General features: G+C 36.9%; 1 protein-coding gene across 1 annotated transcript in view; it reads right to left on the bottom strand.

The window, feature by feature from the left end:
• Window positions 1-3,739: 3,739 nt before the first annotated feature.
• The window catches only part of nsmfa (NMDA receptor synaptonuclear signaling and neuronal migration factor a), a 49,830-nt gene continuing 33,064 nt past the window's right edge, over window positions 3,740-20,505 (bottom strand). The window contains exons 7-14 of the mRNA XM_088320211.1: window positions 17,807-17,937; window positions 16,535-16,618; window positions 16,429-16,462; window positions 14,347-14,417; window positions 14,207-14,286; window positions 11,286-11,388; window positions 11,137-11,212; window positions 3,740-8,364 (exon numbers count right to left, since the gene is read on the bottom strand). Coding sequence (XP_088176337.1) covers window positions 8,267-8,364; window positions 11,137-11,212; window positions 11,286-11,388; window positions 14,207-14,286; window positions 14,347-14,417; window positions 16,429-16,462; window positions 16,535-16,618; window positions 17,807-17,937 — 677 coding nt within the window. The 3' untranslated portion in view covers window positions 3,740-8,266. The remainder of the gene's footprint in view (window positions 8,365-11,136; window positions 11,213-11,285; window positions 11,389-14,206; window positions 14,287-14,346; window positions 14,418-16,428; window positions 16,463-16,534; window positions 16,619-17,806; window positions 17,938-20,505) is intronic.

The raw sequence follows: 20,505 nt of genomic DNA, 5'->3' as shown, positions 1-20,505 counted from the left end.
AAGTTTAGAATTATGGTTAGGAACAATGATTAGGGTTTTAAAGCCGTGTAAAGGGTTTTTAATTTTGGGGTAAGTTGGGTTCTAAAGTAGGGTTTTAAAATATTTTTATCTGGGTTTAACATTTTGGATTAGAATCTTGGAGGGTTTCAAATAAGGTTTGAAAAATACCTTTTTACTGAAGTCAAAAGTTTCAAATTAGGGTTTTAAAGCCATGTGTTGGGTTTTTAATTTTGGGGTAAGTAGGGTTCTAAAAAACATTTTTCAGCTGGGGTAAATTTTTTAAATTAAGGATTTGGAGTGTTTCAAATTAAGTTTGAAAAGTACTTTTATCCCAAGGTCAAAGTTTAGAAGTATGGTTCTGAACAATGATTAGGGTTTTAAAGCCGTGTGAAGGCTTTTGAATTTTGGGATAAGTAGAGTTCTGCAGTAGGGTTTTGAAAATATATTTTAAAAATAAAGTTTTGTAAGGTTTTCAAAGAAGCTTAAAATTGTTTTTATATTGAAGTCAAACTTTAGAATTATGATTTTGTACTATGATTAGGGTTTAAAAGCTGTGTGTAGGGTTTTGAATTTTGGGGTAAGTAGGGTTCTAAAGTACGGTTTTAAAAAAACATTTTTCAGCTGGGGTAACATTTTTAAATTAAAGTTTTGGGGGGTTTCAAATTAGGTTTGAAAATTACTTTTATACTGAGGTCAAAGTTTATAATTGGGGTTCTGAACAATGATTAGGGTTTTAAAGCCGTGCGAATGGTTTTGAATTTTGGGGTAAGTTGAGTTCTAAAGTAGGGTTTTGAAATATTTTTGAACTGGGTTTAACATTTTGGATTAGAATTTTGGAGGGTTTCAATCAAGGTTTGAAAAATACTTTTATACTGAAGGCATAAGTTTAAAATTAGGGTTTTAAAGCCATGTGTAAGGGTTTTGAATTTTGGGGTAAGTAGGCTTCAGTTTAAAAAAAAACATTTTTCAGCTGGGGGAACATTTTTAAATTAAAGGTTTGGAGGGTTTCAAATTAGGTTTGAAAATTACTTTTATACTGAGGTCAAAGTTTAGAATTATGGTTCTGTACTATGATTAAGGTTTAAAGGCTGTGTGTAGGGTTTTGAATTTTGGGTTAAGGAGGGTTTTGAAAATATATCTTAGAAATAAAGTTTTGTAAGGTTTTCAAATTAGCTTTGAAAATTGCTTTTATATTGAAGTCAAAGTTTAGAATTAGATAGATAGATAGATAGATAGATAGATAGATAGATACTTTATTCATCCCCGAAGGGAAATTCACTTTTCCAGCAGCATCCCTGAGCTGAGAACAATCGAAACAATCGAAAATAACACGGGGGTTCTGCACTATGATTGGGGTTTAAAAGATGTGTGTAGGGCTTTGAATTTTGGGGTAAATAGGGTTCTAAAGTAGGGTTTTAAAAATATTTTTCACCTGGGGTTGAATTTTTTCGAATTAAAGTTTGTTTCAAATTAGGTTTGAGAAATACTTTTATCCCAAGTTCAAAGTTTAGAATTATGGTTCTGAACAATGATTAGGGTTTTAAAGCCGTGTGAAGGGTTTTGAATTTTGGGGTAAGTTGAGTTCTATAGTAGGGTTTTGAAATATTTTTAACTGTGTTTAACATTTTGGATTAAATTTTGGAGGGTTTCAAATAAGGTTCTAAAGATACCTTTTTACTGAAGTCAAAAGTTTCAAATTAGGGTTTTAAAGCCATGTGCAGGGTTTTTAATTTTGGGGTAAGTAGGGTTCTAAAGTACGGTTTAAAAAACATTTTTCTGGTGGGGGAACATTTTTAAATTCAAGTTTTGGAGGGTTTCAAATCAGGTTTGAGAATTACTTTTATACTGAGGTCAAAGTTTAGAATTATGGTTCTGAACAATGATTAAGGTTCAAAAACCGTGTGAACGGTTTTGAATTTTAGGGTAGGCAGGGCTCTGAAGTCGGGTTTTGAAAATCTTTTTTTAAATAAAGTTTTGTAAGGTTTCAAATTAGCTTTGAAAATTACTTTTATACTGAGGTCAAAGTTTAGAATTATGATTCTGTACTATGATTCGGGTTTAAAAGCTGTGTGTAGGGCTTTGAATTTTGGGGTAAATAGGGTTCTAACGTAGGGTTTTAAAAATATTTTTCAACTGGGGTTAGATTTTTTTAAATTAAAGTTTTGGAGGGTTTCAAATTAGGTTTGAAAAATACTTTTATCCAGAGGTCAAAGTTTTTAATTATGGTTCTCAACAATTATTAGGATTTAAAAGCCGTGTGTAGGGTTTTAAATTTTGGGGTAAGTAGGGTTTTAAACATATTTTTCAGCTGGGGCTGTGATTTAAAACCCTTCAACTCAGGTAAGTGTTAAAATTGCACGTTTTTCTTTTAACTCTAAGGTTTAAAAAATACATTCTACTAGGTTTTTAGTTAGGGTTTCAGCCTGAGTGTTGAATTTTAAAGTCAGGTTTTAAACAAAATAGGGTACGAACTCACGCGATGGTTTAAAATAAACCCTTAAATTTACCATTACGATTTTTAATCCCGATTTCCAATTCCAGTGGTAGGGTTCAAAGTGAGTTGGAGGAACACAAATAAAATGAAAATCATCTCTAAAAATAGTTAATAATTGGGGATAAAGCTTTAAAATAGGATTTTGAACTCTTCATATCCAAATTTAAAGTATGCAATTTGGGGATGGGTAGGGTTTCAAATAGGTTTGAGGTTTGAAAAATACTTTTATACTAAGGTCAAAGTTTCAAATGAGGGTTCTGAACACTGATTAGGGTTTCCAAGTCGTGTGTAGGGTTTTGAAAAGGGGGTTAGTAGGGTTCCAAAGTAGGGTTTTAAAGATATGTTGCAACTGGGGTTAAAGTTTTAAATTAAGGTTTAGTGGGGTTTTAAATTGAGGTTTTTAAAATAGTTTTAAACGGGGGCAGTGAAAGTAGTGTTTGGAAGTCAGGGTTTGGTTGAGTTTAAATCAGGGGTGTCAAACAGGCGACCCACGGGCCGTATCAGGCCCACTAAGGGATTAAATCCGGCCAGCGAGACAACGTTGAGAAGCGCAAGAGAAAAACGAGCTGCAGGTCGAAATGTGTCCACTTGATGTTGCCAAAGCCAGGTGCCTCTCACAAAGACGCTGTACTTTTATTTCTCTCTCTCTCTCTCTCTCTCTCTCTCTCTCTCTCTCTCTCTCTCTCTCTCTCTCTTCCCCCCCCCACCCATTTTATCTCCTTCTGTCTCTTTTTCTGTTTCTTTGTCTCTTTCTCTCTCTTGCTCTCTCTTTCTTTAGTTTCCTCTCCTCTCTCTCTTCCCTTTTCTCTTTGGATTTCTTTCTATCTCGCTTTTTCTCCCTCTTGCTATTTCTCTTCATCTCTCTTGTTTCTCACATTCCTATCTCTCTCTATCTTTCTTTCTCCCTTTCTCTCTTTCCCTGTTCCACACTCTTTTTCTCTCCCTCTTTTTTCTCTCTCTCATCTAGTAGTCCAGCCCCCCAGAGAATTTTTTGTCCATCATGGTTTGACACCCCTGGTTTAAATGTTAGAATTTCAGGTTTTCCTTTTAACTCTTAGGTTTAAAAAAATACTTTTAACTAGGTTAAACGTTTCAAGTTAGGGTTTTAGCGAAAGTCAGGTTTACGGTTTCAAAGTGATACTGGTGTTTTAAATGAACTGGCACAAGGGTTCAAGAAAAAGCCCTAAAATTCAGCATTAAGACTTTGAATTTGAGTGGTAGGGTTGAAAGAACACAAATAGAAACCACAGAAGGACATCATCTTTAATGCGTTTTTCCTCAAACACAAGCGAGGACACATCAAGAAAATATTCATTTCACAACCTTCGAGTTTAGGACATTCCCCATTGGTCCATCCAATAAGCCCTTTAGGTTTTTCTCATTCCACCTCTTGTCCCTCACATCCTGATCCATCATTAATCCGGGGAGATTTCATGAAGTCATTTCGGTTACTGTTATTCGAGCTCCAGTGCCTCGTGGGAATTAAGTTTGGCTACATGGGAAGTCACTTTTTGTTTTCATTGTACCTCCTGTGCCCCACATCACATTAATTCATCGATTAATTTTGGTTCCTTTTTTTTAAATTTGGTCATTCCACCTCCTGTCCCTCACATCACAACAGCTCATTAACTTGTAGACTTCTTATAAATCAATTTCGGCAACTTTTGTTTTAAATTTTCAGTCTCACCTAAATTTTGGGCGCATGTAAAAACATTTTTCTCTTTTTTTATCATTCCACCTCCTGTGCCACAAGCACAATAATCCACCAACTTGTGGATATTTTATATATTTTGGCCACGTTTTAATTTTTTTTTTCTTTATTCCACCTCCTTTGTCTCACATGATGCTATTTCATCAATTGGTGGAGATTACATGACTTAAATTTGGTTTAAAATAAGTCATTCTACTTCCTGTGCTTCATAAATAGTAATTTTAGCTATGTGAGAAATGCCTTTTTTAAATTTCACCTCCTGTGCCTCACATCAAGATTAATTATCAAGTTGTGGAGATTTTGTAACTTAGTTTTGGTTACTTTTAGAAAAAAAATAATCTCATTCCACCTCCTGTGCCTCACATTATAATTAGTTAACTTGTGGAGATTGTATACATTATTGCACCTCCGGCGCCTTAAATGTATCAACTGTTGGCATTTAATTATGAATTTTCTTTTGGTAACATGAGAAGTTACAGTATTAAAATATTTCTTATAAATTTCACCTCCTGTGCCTCACATCGCGACAATTCATCAACTTGTGGAAATTCCATACATTATTTCACCTCTGGGGACTTAAACCTTAGTAATTCATCAATTGTAGGCGATTAATTATGAATTTTCTTTTGGTAACGTGAAGTTACAGTATTCAAATATTTCTTATTCCACCTCCTGTGCCTCACATCAGGATAACAAATCAACTTGTGTAGGTTTTATACAATATTCCACCTCCGGCGCCTTAAATTCATCAATTGGTGGAGATTGATTATGAATTAGTTTTGGTCACAAGTGAAGTTACATTTTTCAATTATTGTTTGTTACACCTCCAGTGCCTCACATCATGATAATTCATGTACTTGTGGAGATTGTACACGTTTTTCCACCTCTAGCGCCTTAAATCTTAGGAAATTCATCAACTGTTGGCGATTAATTATGAATTTTTTTGGTAACATGTGAAGTTGCAGTTTTCAAATATTTCTTATTCCACCTCCTGTGCCTCACATCATGATAACAAATCAACTTGTGTAGGTTTTATACAATATTCCACCTCCGGCGCCTTAAATCACAGTAATTCATCAACTGGTGGAGATTAATTATGAATTAGTTTTGGTCACATGTGAAGTTACATTTCCATTTACTTCTCATTCCACCTCCAGTGCCTCACATCATGATCATTCATCAACTTGTGGGGGTTTTATACATTATTTCACCTCCAGCACCTTAAATCACAGTAATTCATGAACTGGTGGAGATTAATTATGAATTCGTTTTGGTAACATGTGAAGTCAGTTTTGAATTATTTCTCATACCACCTCCAGTGCCTCACATCATGTTAATAATCAACTTGTGGAGATTTTATACATTATTCCACCTCCGGCGCCTTAAATTCACAAGTGGAGATTGATTATGAATTTAGTCACAAGTGCGGTTACAGTTTTCAATTATTGTTCGTTCCACCTCCAGTGCCTCACATCATGATCATTCATCGAATTGTTTAACACATTATTTTTTGGCCACATGTTCATTTTCTTTCTTTTGTTTAATTGTCCAATTTCAGGGCAAACATTTGACTAGCTCTTTCATCCTCGTCGACATCAAAATACCAAAACACAGTAAATCCACATATTTTTTATACTTTTTTTTTCTCTTCAAAAGCGAACACATTCACACTCACCCCCCAAAAAAAATAATTAAAAAAAGGTACAGTACTTTTTTTCCTTTTTTTTGGTAATACATTCACTCCCAGCAAGGTGGCGATAATATCTTCATGGACACAATTGTTACCTTAGTGGCCAAAACCTGAGTAGTTCCGAATGATCACACACAGAAAAGAAAGTCAGGATTATTATTATTACGTATTATTATCTGCATGATGAAGCGCTGCCAGGATTCTTACACCGACACAAAAAGGACGGATGGCTGCGCGGGATTGAGATAGTCTACACACCCCTGTCCAAATATTTGGGTTTTTTTTTGTGTGTTTTTTTAAAGGGACAGTGTGTAAGAATTCACCACGAGAGTTTATTGTAGAACAGCATGAAAGATGTGCATTGGCAAGAGACATACTCACGGGATAATATTCAGAAACCTACTTCCATATTTTCTTGTGTTAAAGAAAGTCTGATACACCCGGAGCAGCTGAAAAGAGCCGATCGTTGGAGTTGGTCAGAGCCGATGTAAGCAGCTAACTCCAGCCCAGGGGTGTCATACTCATTTGAACTCGGGGGCCACACGATAGAACAAACATTCTGTCAGGGGCCGGACTAGTAGATTAAAGAGAAAGAAAAAGAGAGATGAAGAATTAAGAGAAAAAGGGACGGAAAGGGGTGAGACAAAGAAAGAAAGAGGGAGAGAGCGCGAGAAACAAAAGATGAAAAGTCGTGAGAGAGGGGGAAAAGAAAGGGAGAGGAAGAAAGAAATCCAAACAGAAATAGAAAGACAGAAGGAGAGAAAAGAGAAGACAACGCGAAGGGTAGGAAGAGCGAAAGAGAAAAGAGAGAAAAGGGGTGGAAGAGAAAAAGAGAGACACAGAGTGAAAGAGATAGAGACAGAGTGGGAGAAAAGGTGTGGAAGAGAGAGAGAGAGAAAGAGAGAGAGAGTGGGAGAAAAGGGGTGGAAGAGAGAGAGAGAGAGAGAAAAGGGGTGAGAGAGAGAGAGAGAGAAATACAATTACAGTGTCTTTGTGAGAGGCACCTGGCTTTGGCAACATCAAGTTGACATATTTCAACCTGCAGCTTGTTTTTCTCTTGCGCTTCTCTGAGTGTTGTCTCGCGGGCCGGATTCAGTCCCTCAGTGGGCCTGATCTGGCCCGCGGGCCGCCTGCTTGACACCTGTGCTCTTTCCGCTAGCAGGAGAAGCTAGTAAAAAGTTTGGTAAAAGATTGCAACAGCAGGGCAGAATTTGACAAGTGTTGCCGAGGGATAGCCTGTTGCTAAACGTGTGGCTAGAGAAGGAAACCGTGGGGAAAATTTGAAGATTGCTGAATCATGGACACAGCGACGTTGGCTTGCATGAGCCAATGCGGACGGCGTGTGACATTAATGGAGGAAGCAGCAACAGCCAACAAAAACAGCGAGACATAGCCTGCAGTCAAGTGGCTAACATGAGTGGCTAGAGAAGGAAACAATGGGAAAAAAATACAAGATACCTGAATTACAGAGCCAATAGAGGTTCTCTTGCATGATCAGCTGTGGAAAGCGAGTGACATTAAAGGCTGAAGCAGGAACAGCTGACAGTAATGGCATTAGCCAAGTGGCTAACATGAGTGGCTAGAGAAGGAAACCATGGGGAAAATTGTGGAAGATGTCAGAATTACGGAACTGAGAGAGGTTCTCTTGCATGAGCAGCTGTGGAAAGCGAGTGACATTAAAGGCTGAAGCAGGAACAGCTGACAATAACGGCCTTAGCCAAGTGGCTAACATGAGTGGCTAGAGAAGGAAACCATGGGGAATATTGTGGAAGATGTCTGAATTACGGAACTGAGAGGTTCGCTTGCATGATTAGTTGTGGAAAGCGATTGACATTGAAGTATGAAGCAGGATCAGGCAGCAAGAGCGGCTATATAGCTTCCAGCAAATCGGCTGACATGAATAGCTAAAGAAGAAAACCGTGAAAAAAAAGAAGAAAATAAGGCATCTTCATGAGACTCTGTGTTTCAGTTCATAAATTAGTCTACGTGTTTTTTGATTATTACATTTTATTTAAACAAATGAAGTATTTTTACACCACTTGGTGTCGCTATATAATACACACTGGCCCTTTAAATACCACAACACAATATCATTAAAGGGGCGTGTCCACTTCTCATCTCCACGGCAACCATATGACATTTCAATCACTCCAAATGAAGAGCCCAGTCATTTTCTTATCTTTTTTTTTTCTTTCACCTGAAGTCATTCGAAGTCCTTGGGGGGAAAAAGGACAAAACGTCCGTCGTCACGGCAACGGCGTCACAAAAGGTCGTCACGGCGATGACATCATGGCAACAATGTCTATGCAACTGCGTCTCGGCAACAGCGTCACGGCAATGGTGTCACGGCAACGGCGTCACGGCAACGGGGTCACAAAAGATCCTCGTAGTCCAAAAGTTTGGAATGCTGCCGCGTCTTCCAAAGGCGATAGAGGCGGAAGTCGAAGTACATCTCGATCATCTCTTTGCCTTCGCCAAAACAGAGTTAATCGAGGTAATTAATTGAGTTAAATCAGAATCTGGCGAGATTAACTTAAGTTCAAAATGGATTTGTTCCCACATTTTATCAAAGTACATCTCGATCATCTCTTTGCCTTCGCCAAAACAGTTAGTTAATTGAGTCAATTAGTTGAGTTAAATCAAAAACAAGCGAGATTAACTCAAGTTCAAAATGGATTTGTTCCCACATTTTATCAAAGTACATCTCGATCATCTCTTTGCCTTCGCCAAAACAGAGTTAATCGAGGTAATTAATTGAGTTAAATCAGAACCTGGCGAGATTAACTTAAGTTCAAAATGGATTTGTTTCCACGTTTTATAAAAGTACATCTCGATCATCTCTTTGCCTTCGCCAAAACAGAGTTAATCGAGGTAATTAATTGAGTTAAATCAGAATCTGGCGAGATTAACTTAAGTTCAAAATGGATTTGTTTCCACATTTTATCAAAGTACATCTCGATCATCTCTTTGCCTTCGCCAAAACAGTTAGTTAATTGAGTCAATTAGTTGAGTTAAATCAAAAACAAGCGAGATTAACTCAAGTTCAAAATGGATTTGTTCCCACATTTTATCTCAATATGTTTTCATACTTTTCAGCACACTACTCAAAAGGCCGAAGTCAAAGTACATCTCGATCATCTCATTGCCTTTGCCAAAGCACAGTTAATAAAATAAGTTAATTGAGTTAAATCTGAAACTCGGGAGATTAACTCAAAGTCAAAATTGATCCCCTCCCACAGTTTTTTCAGTACTTTTTTATACGTTTCAGTGATTTACACTACTCCAAAGACGGTAGAGGCGGAAGTCTAGTTACATCGGATTGCTTTCGCCAAATTAATTGAGTTAAATTAGAAACTGGCGAGATTAACTTAAGTTCAAAATTGATTTGTTTCCGCATTTTATCAAAGTACTTACGATCATCTCTTTGCCTTCACAAAAACAGAGTTAATTGAGTCAATTAGTTGAGTTAATTCGGAAACTGGTGAGATTAACTCAAGTTCAAAATTGATTTGTTTCCACATTTTATCAAAGTAATTCCGATCATCTCTTTGCCTTCACAAAAACAGAGTTAATTGAGTTAATTAGTTGAGTTAATTCGGAAACTGGTGAGATTAACTCAAGTTCAAAATTGATTTGTTTCCACATTTTATCAAAGTAATTCCGATCATCTCTTTGCCTTCACAAAAACAGAGTTAATTGAGTCAATTAGTTGAGTTAATTTGGAAACTGGTGAGATTAACTCAATTTAAAAATTGATTTGTTCCCACATTTATTCCTCTGTATCTTTTCATACTTTTCAGCACTTTACACTACTCCAAAGGCGGTAGAGGAAGAAGTACATCTCGGTCTTCTCTTATCAGTACTTTTCAGCACTCTTATATACTTGTCAGTACTTTTTTACCATAATATACTTTTCAGAACTTTGTCGTACTTTACAACATTTTACACTACTTTTAAGCGTCATTTTTAGTAGTATTTCATACTTTTCTGCACTTTTTCAGTACTTTGAGGTACTTTTCACATCTTTCATACTTTGTAGTACTTTTTCATACTTTTCAGAAGTTTGTAGCACTTTTTAGTCATCTTTCATACGTTGTAGTACTTTTTCATACTTTTCAGAAGTTTGTAGCACTTTTTAGTCATCTTTCATACTTTGTAGTACTTTTTCATACTTTTCAGTAATTTGTAGTACTTTTTAGTCATCTTTCCTACTTTGTAGAACTTTTTAGAAGTTTGTAGCACTTTTTAGTCATCTTTCATACTTTGTAGTACTTTTTCATACTTTTTAGTAGTTTGTAGTACTTTTTAGTCATCTTTCATACGTTGTAGTACTTTTTCATACTTTTCAGAAGTTTGTAGCACTTTTTAGTCATCTTTCATACTTTGTAGTACTTTTTCATACTTTTCAGTAATTTGTAGTACTTTTTAGTCATCTTTCATACTTTGTAGAACTTTTTAGAAGTTTGTAGCACTTTTTAGTCATCTTTCATACTTTGTAGTACTTTTTCATACTTTTTAGTAGTTTGTAGTACTTTTTAGTCATTTTTCATACTTTGTAGTACTTTTTCATACTTTTCAATAGTTTGTAGTACTTTTTAGTCATCTTTCATACTTTGTAGAACTTTTTGGAAGTTTGTAGCACTTTTTAGTCATCTTTCATACTTTGTAGTACTTTTTCATACTTTTCAGTAGTTTGTAGTACTTTTTAGTCATCTTTCATACTTTGTCGTACTTTTTCATACTTTTCAGAAGTTTGTGGCACTTTTTAGTCATCTTTCATACTTTGTAGTACTTAACACTACTTTTATTTGTTATCATACTTTTTAGTACTATTTGTGTACTTTTGTGTACTTTCTTATACTTTTCAGCATGTAACACTTATTTTCAGTACTTCACACTACTTGTCAGTACTCATACTTTTCTGTACTTGTTTATACTTTTCATTACTTATAAGCCCCTTTTTTTTCTATGTAGTGCTTTTTCTGATGTTTTAGTTTTTCATCGGTTTTAGTACTTTGTTGTACAGTCTTATTACTTTTCAGTACTTTTAATTTTTGTCTTGATTTTTCTCAACTTTTATCTTGTTTTTCGGTAGTTTTCTTTAGCTTTCTGGTGCTTTGGGTACTTTTCAGTTTTTCATACTTTTTTAGTCATTTTTAGGACTTTTTAATACTTGTCGGGTTATTGTTCGTATTGCGCTGCCCCCTGCTGGATGGAGGGAGTTTTGCACACATATCCTACCCTGCGCAGAGAGCTCCAGTGGCGACTCGAACTCCACAGAATAAGGCCTCATCAGATTCTTCAGTTTCTGGAACAGCTTAAGAGTACAAAGTATATACTTTATGTGACTGAAATGTGATTTTTTTTTGTGTTTTTTCTGGATGCCGTACCTTCTCCCCGTTGGGGTTCCCCAGGACGTAGCATCCCATAATGTGGATGAGGTTGGGCTCCGGGTTGACTTTGCTCATCATTCTACTGAGCCGTCTCCAGAATCTACAAACAAATACATTTGTCTATTAATATAATTTTTTTTTCTATCATAATTATCTTTTTAAGTTTTTTTTCTTATTTTACAAAAAATATTTGTAAATAATTTAATGAATATGAGCGCTTACATTTTTTACCAAATTTTGCTCATTTTTCTCCAAAAATAATATATAGTACAATGTGTTATCAAAATATGTTGGTCCTTTGGTCCAGTCTTATTTATTTGATATGAGTGGCTAGAGAAGGAAACCGTGGAAAGATAAATACAATTTAAAAAATATTTGGTAGATAATTTTGTCCAATTTGAATATTTTTCTATTTTACTATTCTAGATGTCCCCTTATGTCTTCCTTTCATATTTTGTTCAGTTAGAACTAGATGGTATTCCAACATATCCCCTTTTGTCTTGTTTCATGTTTTGTTAAGTACAAGTTAGTAATCCAACATATCCTGTATTGTCTTTCTTATATGTTTTGTGATGTTAGAGCTGGTTGGTGTTGCAACATTATGTAGTTGTTTTATCCGCCTGTGAGTATGTCCCTTGTGTCCTCTTACTTTCCTGTTTTTTTCAGTTAGAACTACATGGTACCCCAACGTGTTCTGTTGTGTCTTATTTCATTTGTTGTTCATATGCTTTGTTATTAAATGTTTTGTCCTGTTACAGCTGGTTTGCATTGCACCATTATGTTATATTCACTATTCTTGAGTGAATATGTTCTCTGCGTCCCTTTTCATGTTTTGTTCAGTTAGAACTAGATGGTATTTCATCATATTCAGTTGTGTCTACCTTTCACGTTTTGTTCCTGCTTTATCTATCTTTGATGTTTGGTTGAATGTGAGTTAGTGCTTCAACATATTCCATCTCGTCTTCTTTTCATGTTTTGTTCAGTTAGTTATTTAGTGTTCCAACATATCTGCTTTGTCCAACTTTAATGTTTGGTTCCATTACAGCTTGTTGTTGTTGCTAAATTATGTAGTTGTTCTATCTGCCTCTTAATATGTCACCTCCCTGTTTAGTTAAGTTAGAACTAGATGGTATAGATCACAGGTGTCAAACAGGCGGCCCGCGGGCCAGATCAGGCCCGCTAAGGGATTGAATCCGGCCCGCGAGACAACACTCAGAGAAGCGCAAGAGAAGAACAAGCTGCAGGTTGAAATATGTCAACTTGATGTTGCCAAAGCCAGGTGCCTCGAACACTGTACTTGTATTTCTTTCTCTCTCTCTCTCTCTCTCTCTCTCTTTTCCACCCCTTTTCTCCCATCTCTTTCACTCTCTGTGTCTCTTTTTTTCCTCTTCCTTTGTTGCTCTTTGTCTCTTTCTCTGTGTCTTTTAACCTCTTTTGCTCCAACTTCCTTTTTTCCTTTTCTCTCTTTTCTCTTTCTCTCTTCCTACCCTTTGCGCTTTCTTTTCTCTTTTCTCTCCTTCTGTCTTTCTATTTCTCTTTGGATTTCTTTCTTCCTCTGCCTTTCGTTTCCCCCTCTCTCATGACTTTTTATCTTTTGTTTCTCTCTCTCTCCCTCTCTCTCTTTCTTTCTCTCTTTCCTTCTCTCTCTCTCTCTCTCTCTTTCTCTTTCTCACTCTCTCTTTTCCACCCCCTTTCTCCCACTCTGTCTCTGTCTCTTTCTCTCTGTGTATTTCAACCTATTTTGTTCTAACTTCCTTTTTTCCTTTTCTCTTTCTCTCTTCCTACCCTTCGCGTTTTCTTTTCTCTTTTCTCTCCTTCTGTCTTTCTATTTCTCTTTGGATTTCTTTCTTCTTCTCCCTTTCTTTTCCCCCTCTCTCATGACTTTTTATCTTTTGTTTCTCATGCTCTCTCCCTCTCTCCCTTTTTTTCTTTCTTTGTCCCACCCTCTCTCCTTTTCCCTCCCTCTTTCTCTTATTTCTTTATCTCTCTTTTTCTTTCTCTTGAATCTACTCGTCCGGCCCCCGACAGAATGTTTGTTCTATGGTGTGGCCCCCGAGTTCAAATGAGTTTGACACCCCTGGTATAGATAGATAGATAGATAGATAGATAGATAGATAGATAGATAGATAGATAGATAGATAGATAGATAGATAGATAGATAGATAGATAGATAGATAGATAGATAGATAGATATTTTATATCGACTAAACCCGTTATGTCTTTTGTTAGGTGCAAGTTAGTTAGTGGTCCTACTTACCCTGCATTGTCATCCTTACAAGTTTTGTTCTGTTGGTTTGTGTTGCAACATTATGTAGTCTTCCTAGACCGATTTGAGTACGTGCTCTGCGTTCACCTTTTTTCGATTTTGTCTTTCTTACGTGTTCTATTCAGTTAGAGCTACTTACCGTTCCAACATATTCTGCTTTGTCTATATCTAATGTTTCTTTCTGTTCAAGCTGGTTGCAACATTATGTAGTTGTTCTATCGGAGTGTGAGTATGTCTGCTGTCTCTTTTGTCTTTCTTGTTTTGTTCAGTTAGAAATAGGTGGCATTCCAACCTATGATGTTATGTCAATTCAGTATGATTTAGTTAGTGTTCCAACATAGCCTGTGTTGTCTCTCTTACATGTTTTGTTTAATTAGAGCCGGTTGGGATTAATGTTCCAACATATTCCGCGTTGTCTTCCTTTCATGTTTTGTTCCGTACGAGCTAGGTGTGTTCTAACATATCCCGAGTCTCTCCTTTTTATGTTTTGTTCATTTACATCTTGTCAACGTTTCAATTAGGGATGCGTAGTCATGCCCGTGTTAGTATAACTTTAAAGTTCTGTTTCTGTACACTACCTGATACCGATTCCTTTTTGGTTGAAATATTTATTGTATCTGCATTTCGGGGGAGAATGACAAAACGGACTCACTGACTCATGTCTTCTTCCTTTTCAACTTTGGCGAACGTGGCCACTTTATTCTTCAGGAGGTACAAGTGACCCGGGCCGCCCTGAAAATGTAATCGAGATGTTAATTAATCGTGAAAATGAATTGAGTCTGCGTTCTTTACCTGGCAAAAGATGAGCATCCTCCAGAATTTGCTTCCCCTCCGGTAAGCCGCCAGCTTTTTTTCGATTTCCTCTACAAGGACAAAAGAATGCATGAAATGCATTTTTGTTTGTGTGAAAACAAGCAGAGTGAGACATCTTAGTGCGCTTGAAAAACAAGCAGAGTGAGACATTGCACTTAAAAAAAACAACCTTAAATTGGTTTGTGTAAATTATTCGCCCGGTCGATAACTTCATTATCTCGGTAAACACTTGAGACTATTAATTAATCGCAAAGAGCTTTGTTCCCTACACACCCGAACGCTCAAAGTGAATCAATGTTGCTTTTTTTGCAGTTCGATTTGAGCCTCTTTGCCAAAAATGCACCACTGAGAAAAGGTCGGCTTGTCAGTGGTGGAGTTAAAGATTAACTCGAGTTAAAGCTGCTGTAACGTCTGATGCTTAAAAACAGCCAAATTCAAATCGAAGCAGGTTTATTTGTGTTAACTTGATGCTGCTTTAACTTGTCAAGTCGGCCTAGTTTTAATACGTGTTAACTCAAAACCAGATTGATTTGTCCGTGGCATTTAAATAGCCAGGGTTAAAATCAAAGGTGTTTTAAAGCTTTAACTCATGATATCACACCTTAACTTCCCCATTTTACCAAGATTTAATGCTTCAACTCGTATTAACTCAGAGCCAATTAATGAATATTAAAATAGTCAAGTAGAAGTAGCTTTAAAACTTTACCTCATGATAAACTCAATTTAACTTGAAGCCGCTTTCAAGATTTAACTTGTCAAGTGGACTTAGCTTTAATGCATTAACTCGTGTTAACTCAAAGCCAGATCCACATTTTTTAACCATTTAAATAGCCAGAATAAAGTCAATGCCATTTTATGGCTTTAACTCATGATATCACAAGTTAAATTCTAAAATCTACTTAGCTTTAATGATTTAACTCATGTTTACTCAAAGCCAGATCCACATTTCTTTATTTTCAATATCACAACTTAAATTCTCGGATCTAATGAGCTATAATGCTTTAACTCTTCTTAACTCAAAGCCAGATTAACTTGTCCTTGGTATTTAAATAGCCAGAGTCAAGTTGAAGTAGCTTTAAAACTTTAACTCATGACAAACGCGAATAAACTAAAAGCCCCTTTCAAGCTCTTATTTTCAAGTGGACAATGTTTTAACTCGTGTTAACTCAAAGCCAGATTCACTTATCTGTGGCATATAAATAACCAGAGTCAAGTCAAAGCAATTTTAAAGCTTTACCTCATAATATTAAAACTTCACTTCTCAAATCTACTTAACCTTAATGCTTTAACTCCTGTTAACTCAAAACCAAATTTATTTGTCCATGGTGTTTATATAGCCAAAGTCAAGTTGAAGTAGCATCAAACTTGAATTCAGGATAAACACGACTAACTCAAAGTGACTTAACTTTATGCTTTAACTTCTCTTAACTCAAAGCTCCTTTCAATCTTTACCCTGTCAATAGCCAAAGTCAAGTGAACCAAGCTTTAAGTTAACTCATGTTAACTCAAAACCACTATAACTTACCGATGAAAATGAAAAGCCCAAAGTGAAGTTGAAGTAGCTATAAAGTTTTAATTCATGTTAACTCAAAGTTACTTCAACCTGTCGATGGCAGTTTAATAGCCAAAGTGAAGTCAAAGTAGCTTTAAAGCTTTAACTCGAAGCCAATTTAATTTGCTGATGGTAATGCAATGGCCAAATCAAAGTCAATATAGCTTTAAAGCTTTAAATGTTTACTCAAAGTCATTATAACTTGCCAATGGCAATATGATGGCCAAAGTGAAGTAGAAGTCGCTTTAAAGCTTTAACTCAAAGCCAATTTAATTTGCTGATGTCGATACAATGGCCAAATAAAAATCAAAGCTAACTCAAAACTGCTATAACTTGCCGATGGCAGTACAATGGCCAAATTAAAGTCAATGGAGATTTAAAGCTTTAACTCATAGTACTCAAAGTTACCATGACTTGATAAAATGGCCAAAGTGAAGTCCAAGCAGCTTTAAAGCTTTAACTCGTGTTAACTCTAAGCCACGTTAACTTGCCCAAGTGAAGTCACTCACCCAAAATGTCATCAAAGGTGGCGTGTTCATGGTCCTAAAGGACAGAAGACAATTTTAGTTAGGAAGAGACATCGGCGCCGTGATGCATTTTGGGAAATGGACTCACGTAGAGGATGGGGATGATGGAGGGGTCGTCCCTTCGAATGATGGTGGGGACGTACTCTGCCTTGGGGACCTTCGAGGAGATCAACTGAAGAGGAAGGAGAAGGAGGCGCATTTAAGAAAGCTTTGCCAGGAAAGGGGTTAGGGTTACAGTTAAGAGCTTGGGGTTAGGTTTAAAGGTAGTGGTTAGTCTTAGTCTAAGGGTTAGGGTGTACGAGTAAGTGTTTAGGGTTAAGGTAGAGGTAAGTGTTTGAGGTAAGGTGGGTTAAGGGGTTATGATAGGGGTTTACGGTTTAGGATTTGGGGTGAAGGTATGGTTTAGGGTTAGGACAGTGGTTAGGGTTAGAGGTGAGAATTAGGGGTTAGGATTTAGGGCTATGGGAAATAGGGGTTACAGGATTGGGTTAGTGTTCAAGGTTTTAGGGTAGAGTTTAGGTTTGGGGTCAGGTGGGTTAGAGTTTGGGTTTAGGGTTTTAGTTTAGATGTGGGCGTAGGGTTAAGGGGGTAGAATAGGGTTACCATTTAGGGTTAGGGTTTATGGTAGGGTTTATAGAGAGGGGGTTGGGGTTAGGGGTGAAGGATTTGGTGTTAGGGCTAGAGGGTGCTAGGGGTTAGTGTTAGGGTTGAAGGGGGTTAAGATCAGGGTTAGTGTTAGGGTTTGGAGGAGGGGTACGGATTAATTTATGTCTAAGGGTTAGGGTTAAGTAGTAGGCTTTAGAGTTAGGGGTTTCAGGTTAGGGTTTCAGGAAAGGTGTAGGGTTAGGGCGCTTGGGATAGGGGTAAGGGTTTGGGGTAGGATAAAGATTAGGATAGGGTTCAGAATTAAGGAATAGGGTAGGAGTTACGATTAAAAAAGGGGTTAAGAATTAGAGTTAGAGAGGTTAGGGATTTTGGGTTGGGGTTTCAGGAAAGGAGTTAGGTGTATGGTTAGGAGAAGGGATAGTGTTAGGGTTTGGGTTAGAAAAGGTGTTAAGGTATTAGTTAGGGTTAGTGGGCAATATTGGCTATAAACATTTTTCTGGAACATTTATCGACAAATACGTTTCTTATTCAGTAAGGTTGGGCAATATCAGATTCTATGTTTTTTTTTTAAATTAGCATTTCTATGTGCCCAAGCGAAAATCGCCAAATTTTTGTACAATGCAGTGTTCCCAGGCCGTGATTATTCCGCCAATAGGTAGAATAACTCCCTAGTCAGCAAAAAGGAAGAGCCTGGGTGGATTAGGGACAGTTTTGGGGAAAGAGAGAAAATGAGACGATAGGTAAAGGGGCTTACCATGATTTTGGGGGGTACAAAGTCGTCCCCCTCGCAAGCTAGCCGCTCCATCTCTCTTTCCTCCTCCCAGTCGCCGCCGTCGTCCGGGCCGCTTTCGTCCAGCGTCGAACAGGAGGTCGGCAAGTCCCCGCCTCCAAAAGAAGAACGCTCGTGATTGGCCGGAGCCAGGAAGCCGTGGCTAATGTTAGCGGCTAGCGCCTCTTCCTCTTCATTTAACGTAACCTGATATTCATTTCATTAAATACATTTTTTACATTGATTATTTTAGCTTTCAAAATATGCTAATACTAGCTTTGCTCTATTAAAAGGATTTTTTACAAATATTTAATAATAGTTTGTGTCAGATATTTAAAAATATACATAAAGTCTGAAAGCCTTAACGTTTCAAAATGCTACATGCTAGTTTTTTGTTATTTTAGTTTTGGTATTTTCAAAACAATTGTAATACATTTAGTCTATGTTTTATGTCGTTTCTACTTACTACTTTATTGAACAGAGCTGTGGTTTCACCAAAGATTATGCTAGTTTTCCTTGTGGTGCAATTTATTATTTGCAAATAGTTTTGTTTCGGGTATTTCAAAACATACATAGTTAAGGTTTGCTAGCACCATGCTAGTTTGCCTTAATGCTAGTTTTGCTCTTTTCAAAACAAGTGTGATACATTTAGGGTTAGGTTTTAGGGTTGAATTGTTAGGGTTTGGGGGTTAAGAGTTTTAGGATATAGGTTTAGGGTTTGTGGTTTAGGTCTAGAAGGTTGGGGGTTATGGTGTAGGGTGAGAAGATAGCGTTAGGGGATAGGGTTCGGGATTAGGTTTTGGGGTTAGAGAGTTAGTGGAGTTAGGGCTAAGGTTTAGGGTAGCATTAAGGGTTATGTTCGAGGCTAAGGGTTAGGATAGCATTGCTGGTTAGGTTTTGGGGATAGAGCGCTGAGGGTTTGGGGCTAGGAGTTAGGGTAGTGTTTGTGGTTATGGGTTGGGAGTTTGGTGGTAGAGACTAGGGTAGCATCGGGGGTTAGGTTTTAGGTTTAGGCTTTGGGGTGAGGGAGTTAATGGAATTAGGGATAAGGGTTAGGGTAGCGTTAAAGGTTAGGGTTTGAGGCTTAGAGTTAGGGTAGCGAAGGTGGTTAGGTTTTAGGCATATGGCTCTTAGGGTTTGAGGCTCGTAGTAAGGGTAGTGTTGGTTGTTATGGGTTGGGCGTTTGGGGGTAGATGTTAGGTTAGCATTGGGGGTTAGTGTTTAGATTTGGGCTTTGGGGGTAGCGAGCCATGGGTTTGGGATTTATGATTAGGGTTTCGGGTAGCATTGGGGGTTAGGGTTTGCAACTAGGAGTTAGGTTAGCTTTGGGGTTAGAGCCTGGAGCAGCATTGGGGGTTCAGGATAAGGCTTTGGGATTGGGGTTAGGTTTTGGGGCTAGGAGTTACAGTTGTGTTAAGAGTTAGGAGCTAGGGATTAGGCAGGGTTGGGTAGGGTTACTTTAACTTGATTACTTTCAATTACTTTTGGATTACTCCAATAGATAATATGCTAATAAAAGACAAAAGAAACTAAATATGAATAAAATGACTCCATTTTGTGCAGGCTTAGGGAGTAACGGAATACATGGAACGGCAAAAATAATGTTGGCAAGCTGTATGGATTTATTTTCATTTTGTTTCTGTGGCATTTTATGTTAGTTTTGCCGGAGATCAAAAGAGATCAAAGCCAGGAGAGAAAGCTTACCACGTGTTGTGAGTCATCATTTTATTCATATTTATTTTCTTTTGTCTTTTATTAGCATGTTCGGTATTGGAGTCATCCAAAAGTAATTGAAAGTAATCAAGTTAAAGTAACCCTACCCAACCCTGGGATTAGGGTAGCATTGGGAGCTAGGGTTGGGGGTTAGGGAAGACACATTAAAGCACACTGGGGACAAGAATGACAACAAAACTAAGATTCATTTGTAGTACCTTTTGAACAACTTTATACATATATATTATCATTATATATAAAATTTTACTTTTGGCTGACTGGATTAAAAAGACAGAAAATGGATAAATATTTGTTTTTGTATTTTTTACTGGAGGAAGCACAGTCCCCACAAAAAATTAGAAAGAGACAACAAAAACAGATCAGGGAAAGCAGGACATTTCTTTTTCAGAAAGGCAACAAGACATTTTGCAGAGGACAGGACACAAGATGTAACATGGAGAGAGAACGGAACAAGACAAAAAACGTTGACACGAAAATCCACACCAGGCACACGGACTCACACGGGAAAATTGGACAGCAGAGACAGCAACCGCCATTTTGGCTTTTGTGTGTTTTGGGGGGGGATATGAAATATTGGTGACAATTATAAATAACAGATAAATACAAAAATAATAAACAATTGCTTCTGATGTTTTTTTTGTTTACCGGCAGTTTATTTTGGCTTCAGAAACTCAAGTAAAAAAAAAAAATAGGAAGATAATTAGGAAGATAATTATTTTCATGTAACTTCTTTTTATATTACTACAATTGTCTTTAATGCTTGCAACTGCACACTTTTAAATATGCGTTTTATAAAATAAGACAGAATCTAAATGAATAACCAAATTATTTTACACATTTTAAGTCCCAGTAGAACAATACGATTATATTTATTTCTTAAAATGTTTTTTTCCTTACTTTAATATGTAGTGGCAAAAAAAATTCAAAAATAGAGAGTAAAATAACGTATT

The sequence above is a fragment of the Urocampus carinirostris genome, chromosome 16 (assembly GCF_059441175.1).
Source record: "Urocampus carinirostris isolate Australia breed hairy pipefish chromosome 16, RoL_Ucar_1.0, whole genome shotgun sequence".
Classification (NCBI taxonomy): Eukaryota; Metazoa; Chordata; class Actinopteri; order Syngnathiformes; family Syngnathidae; genus Urocampus; species Urocampus carinirostris.
This window is presented reverse-complemented; position numbering and strand designations above follow the sequence as displayed.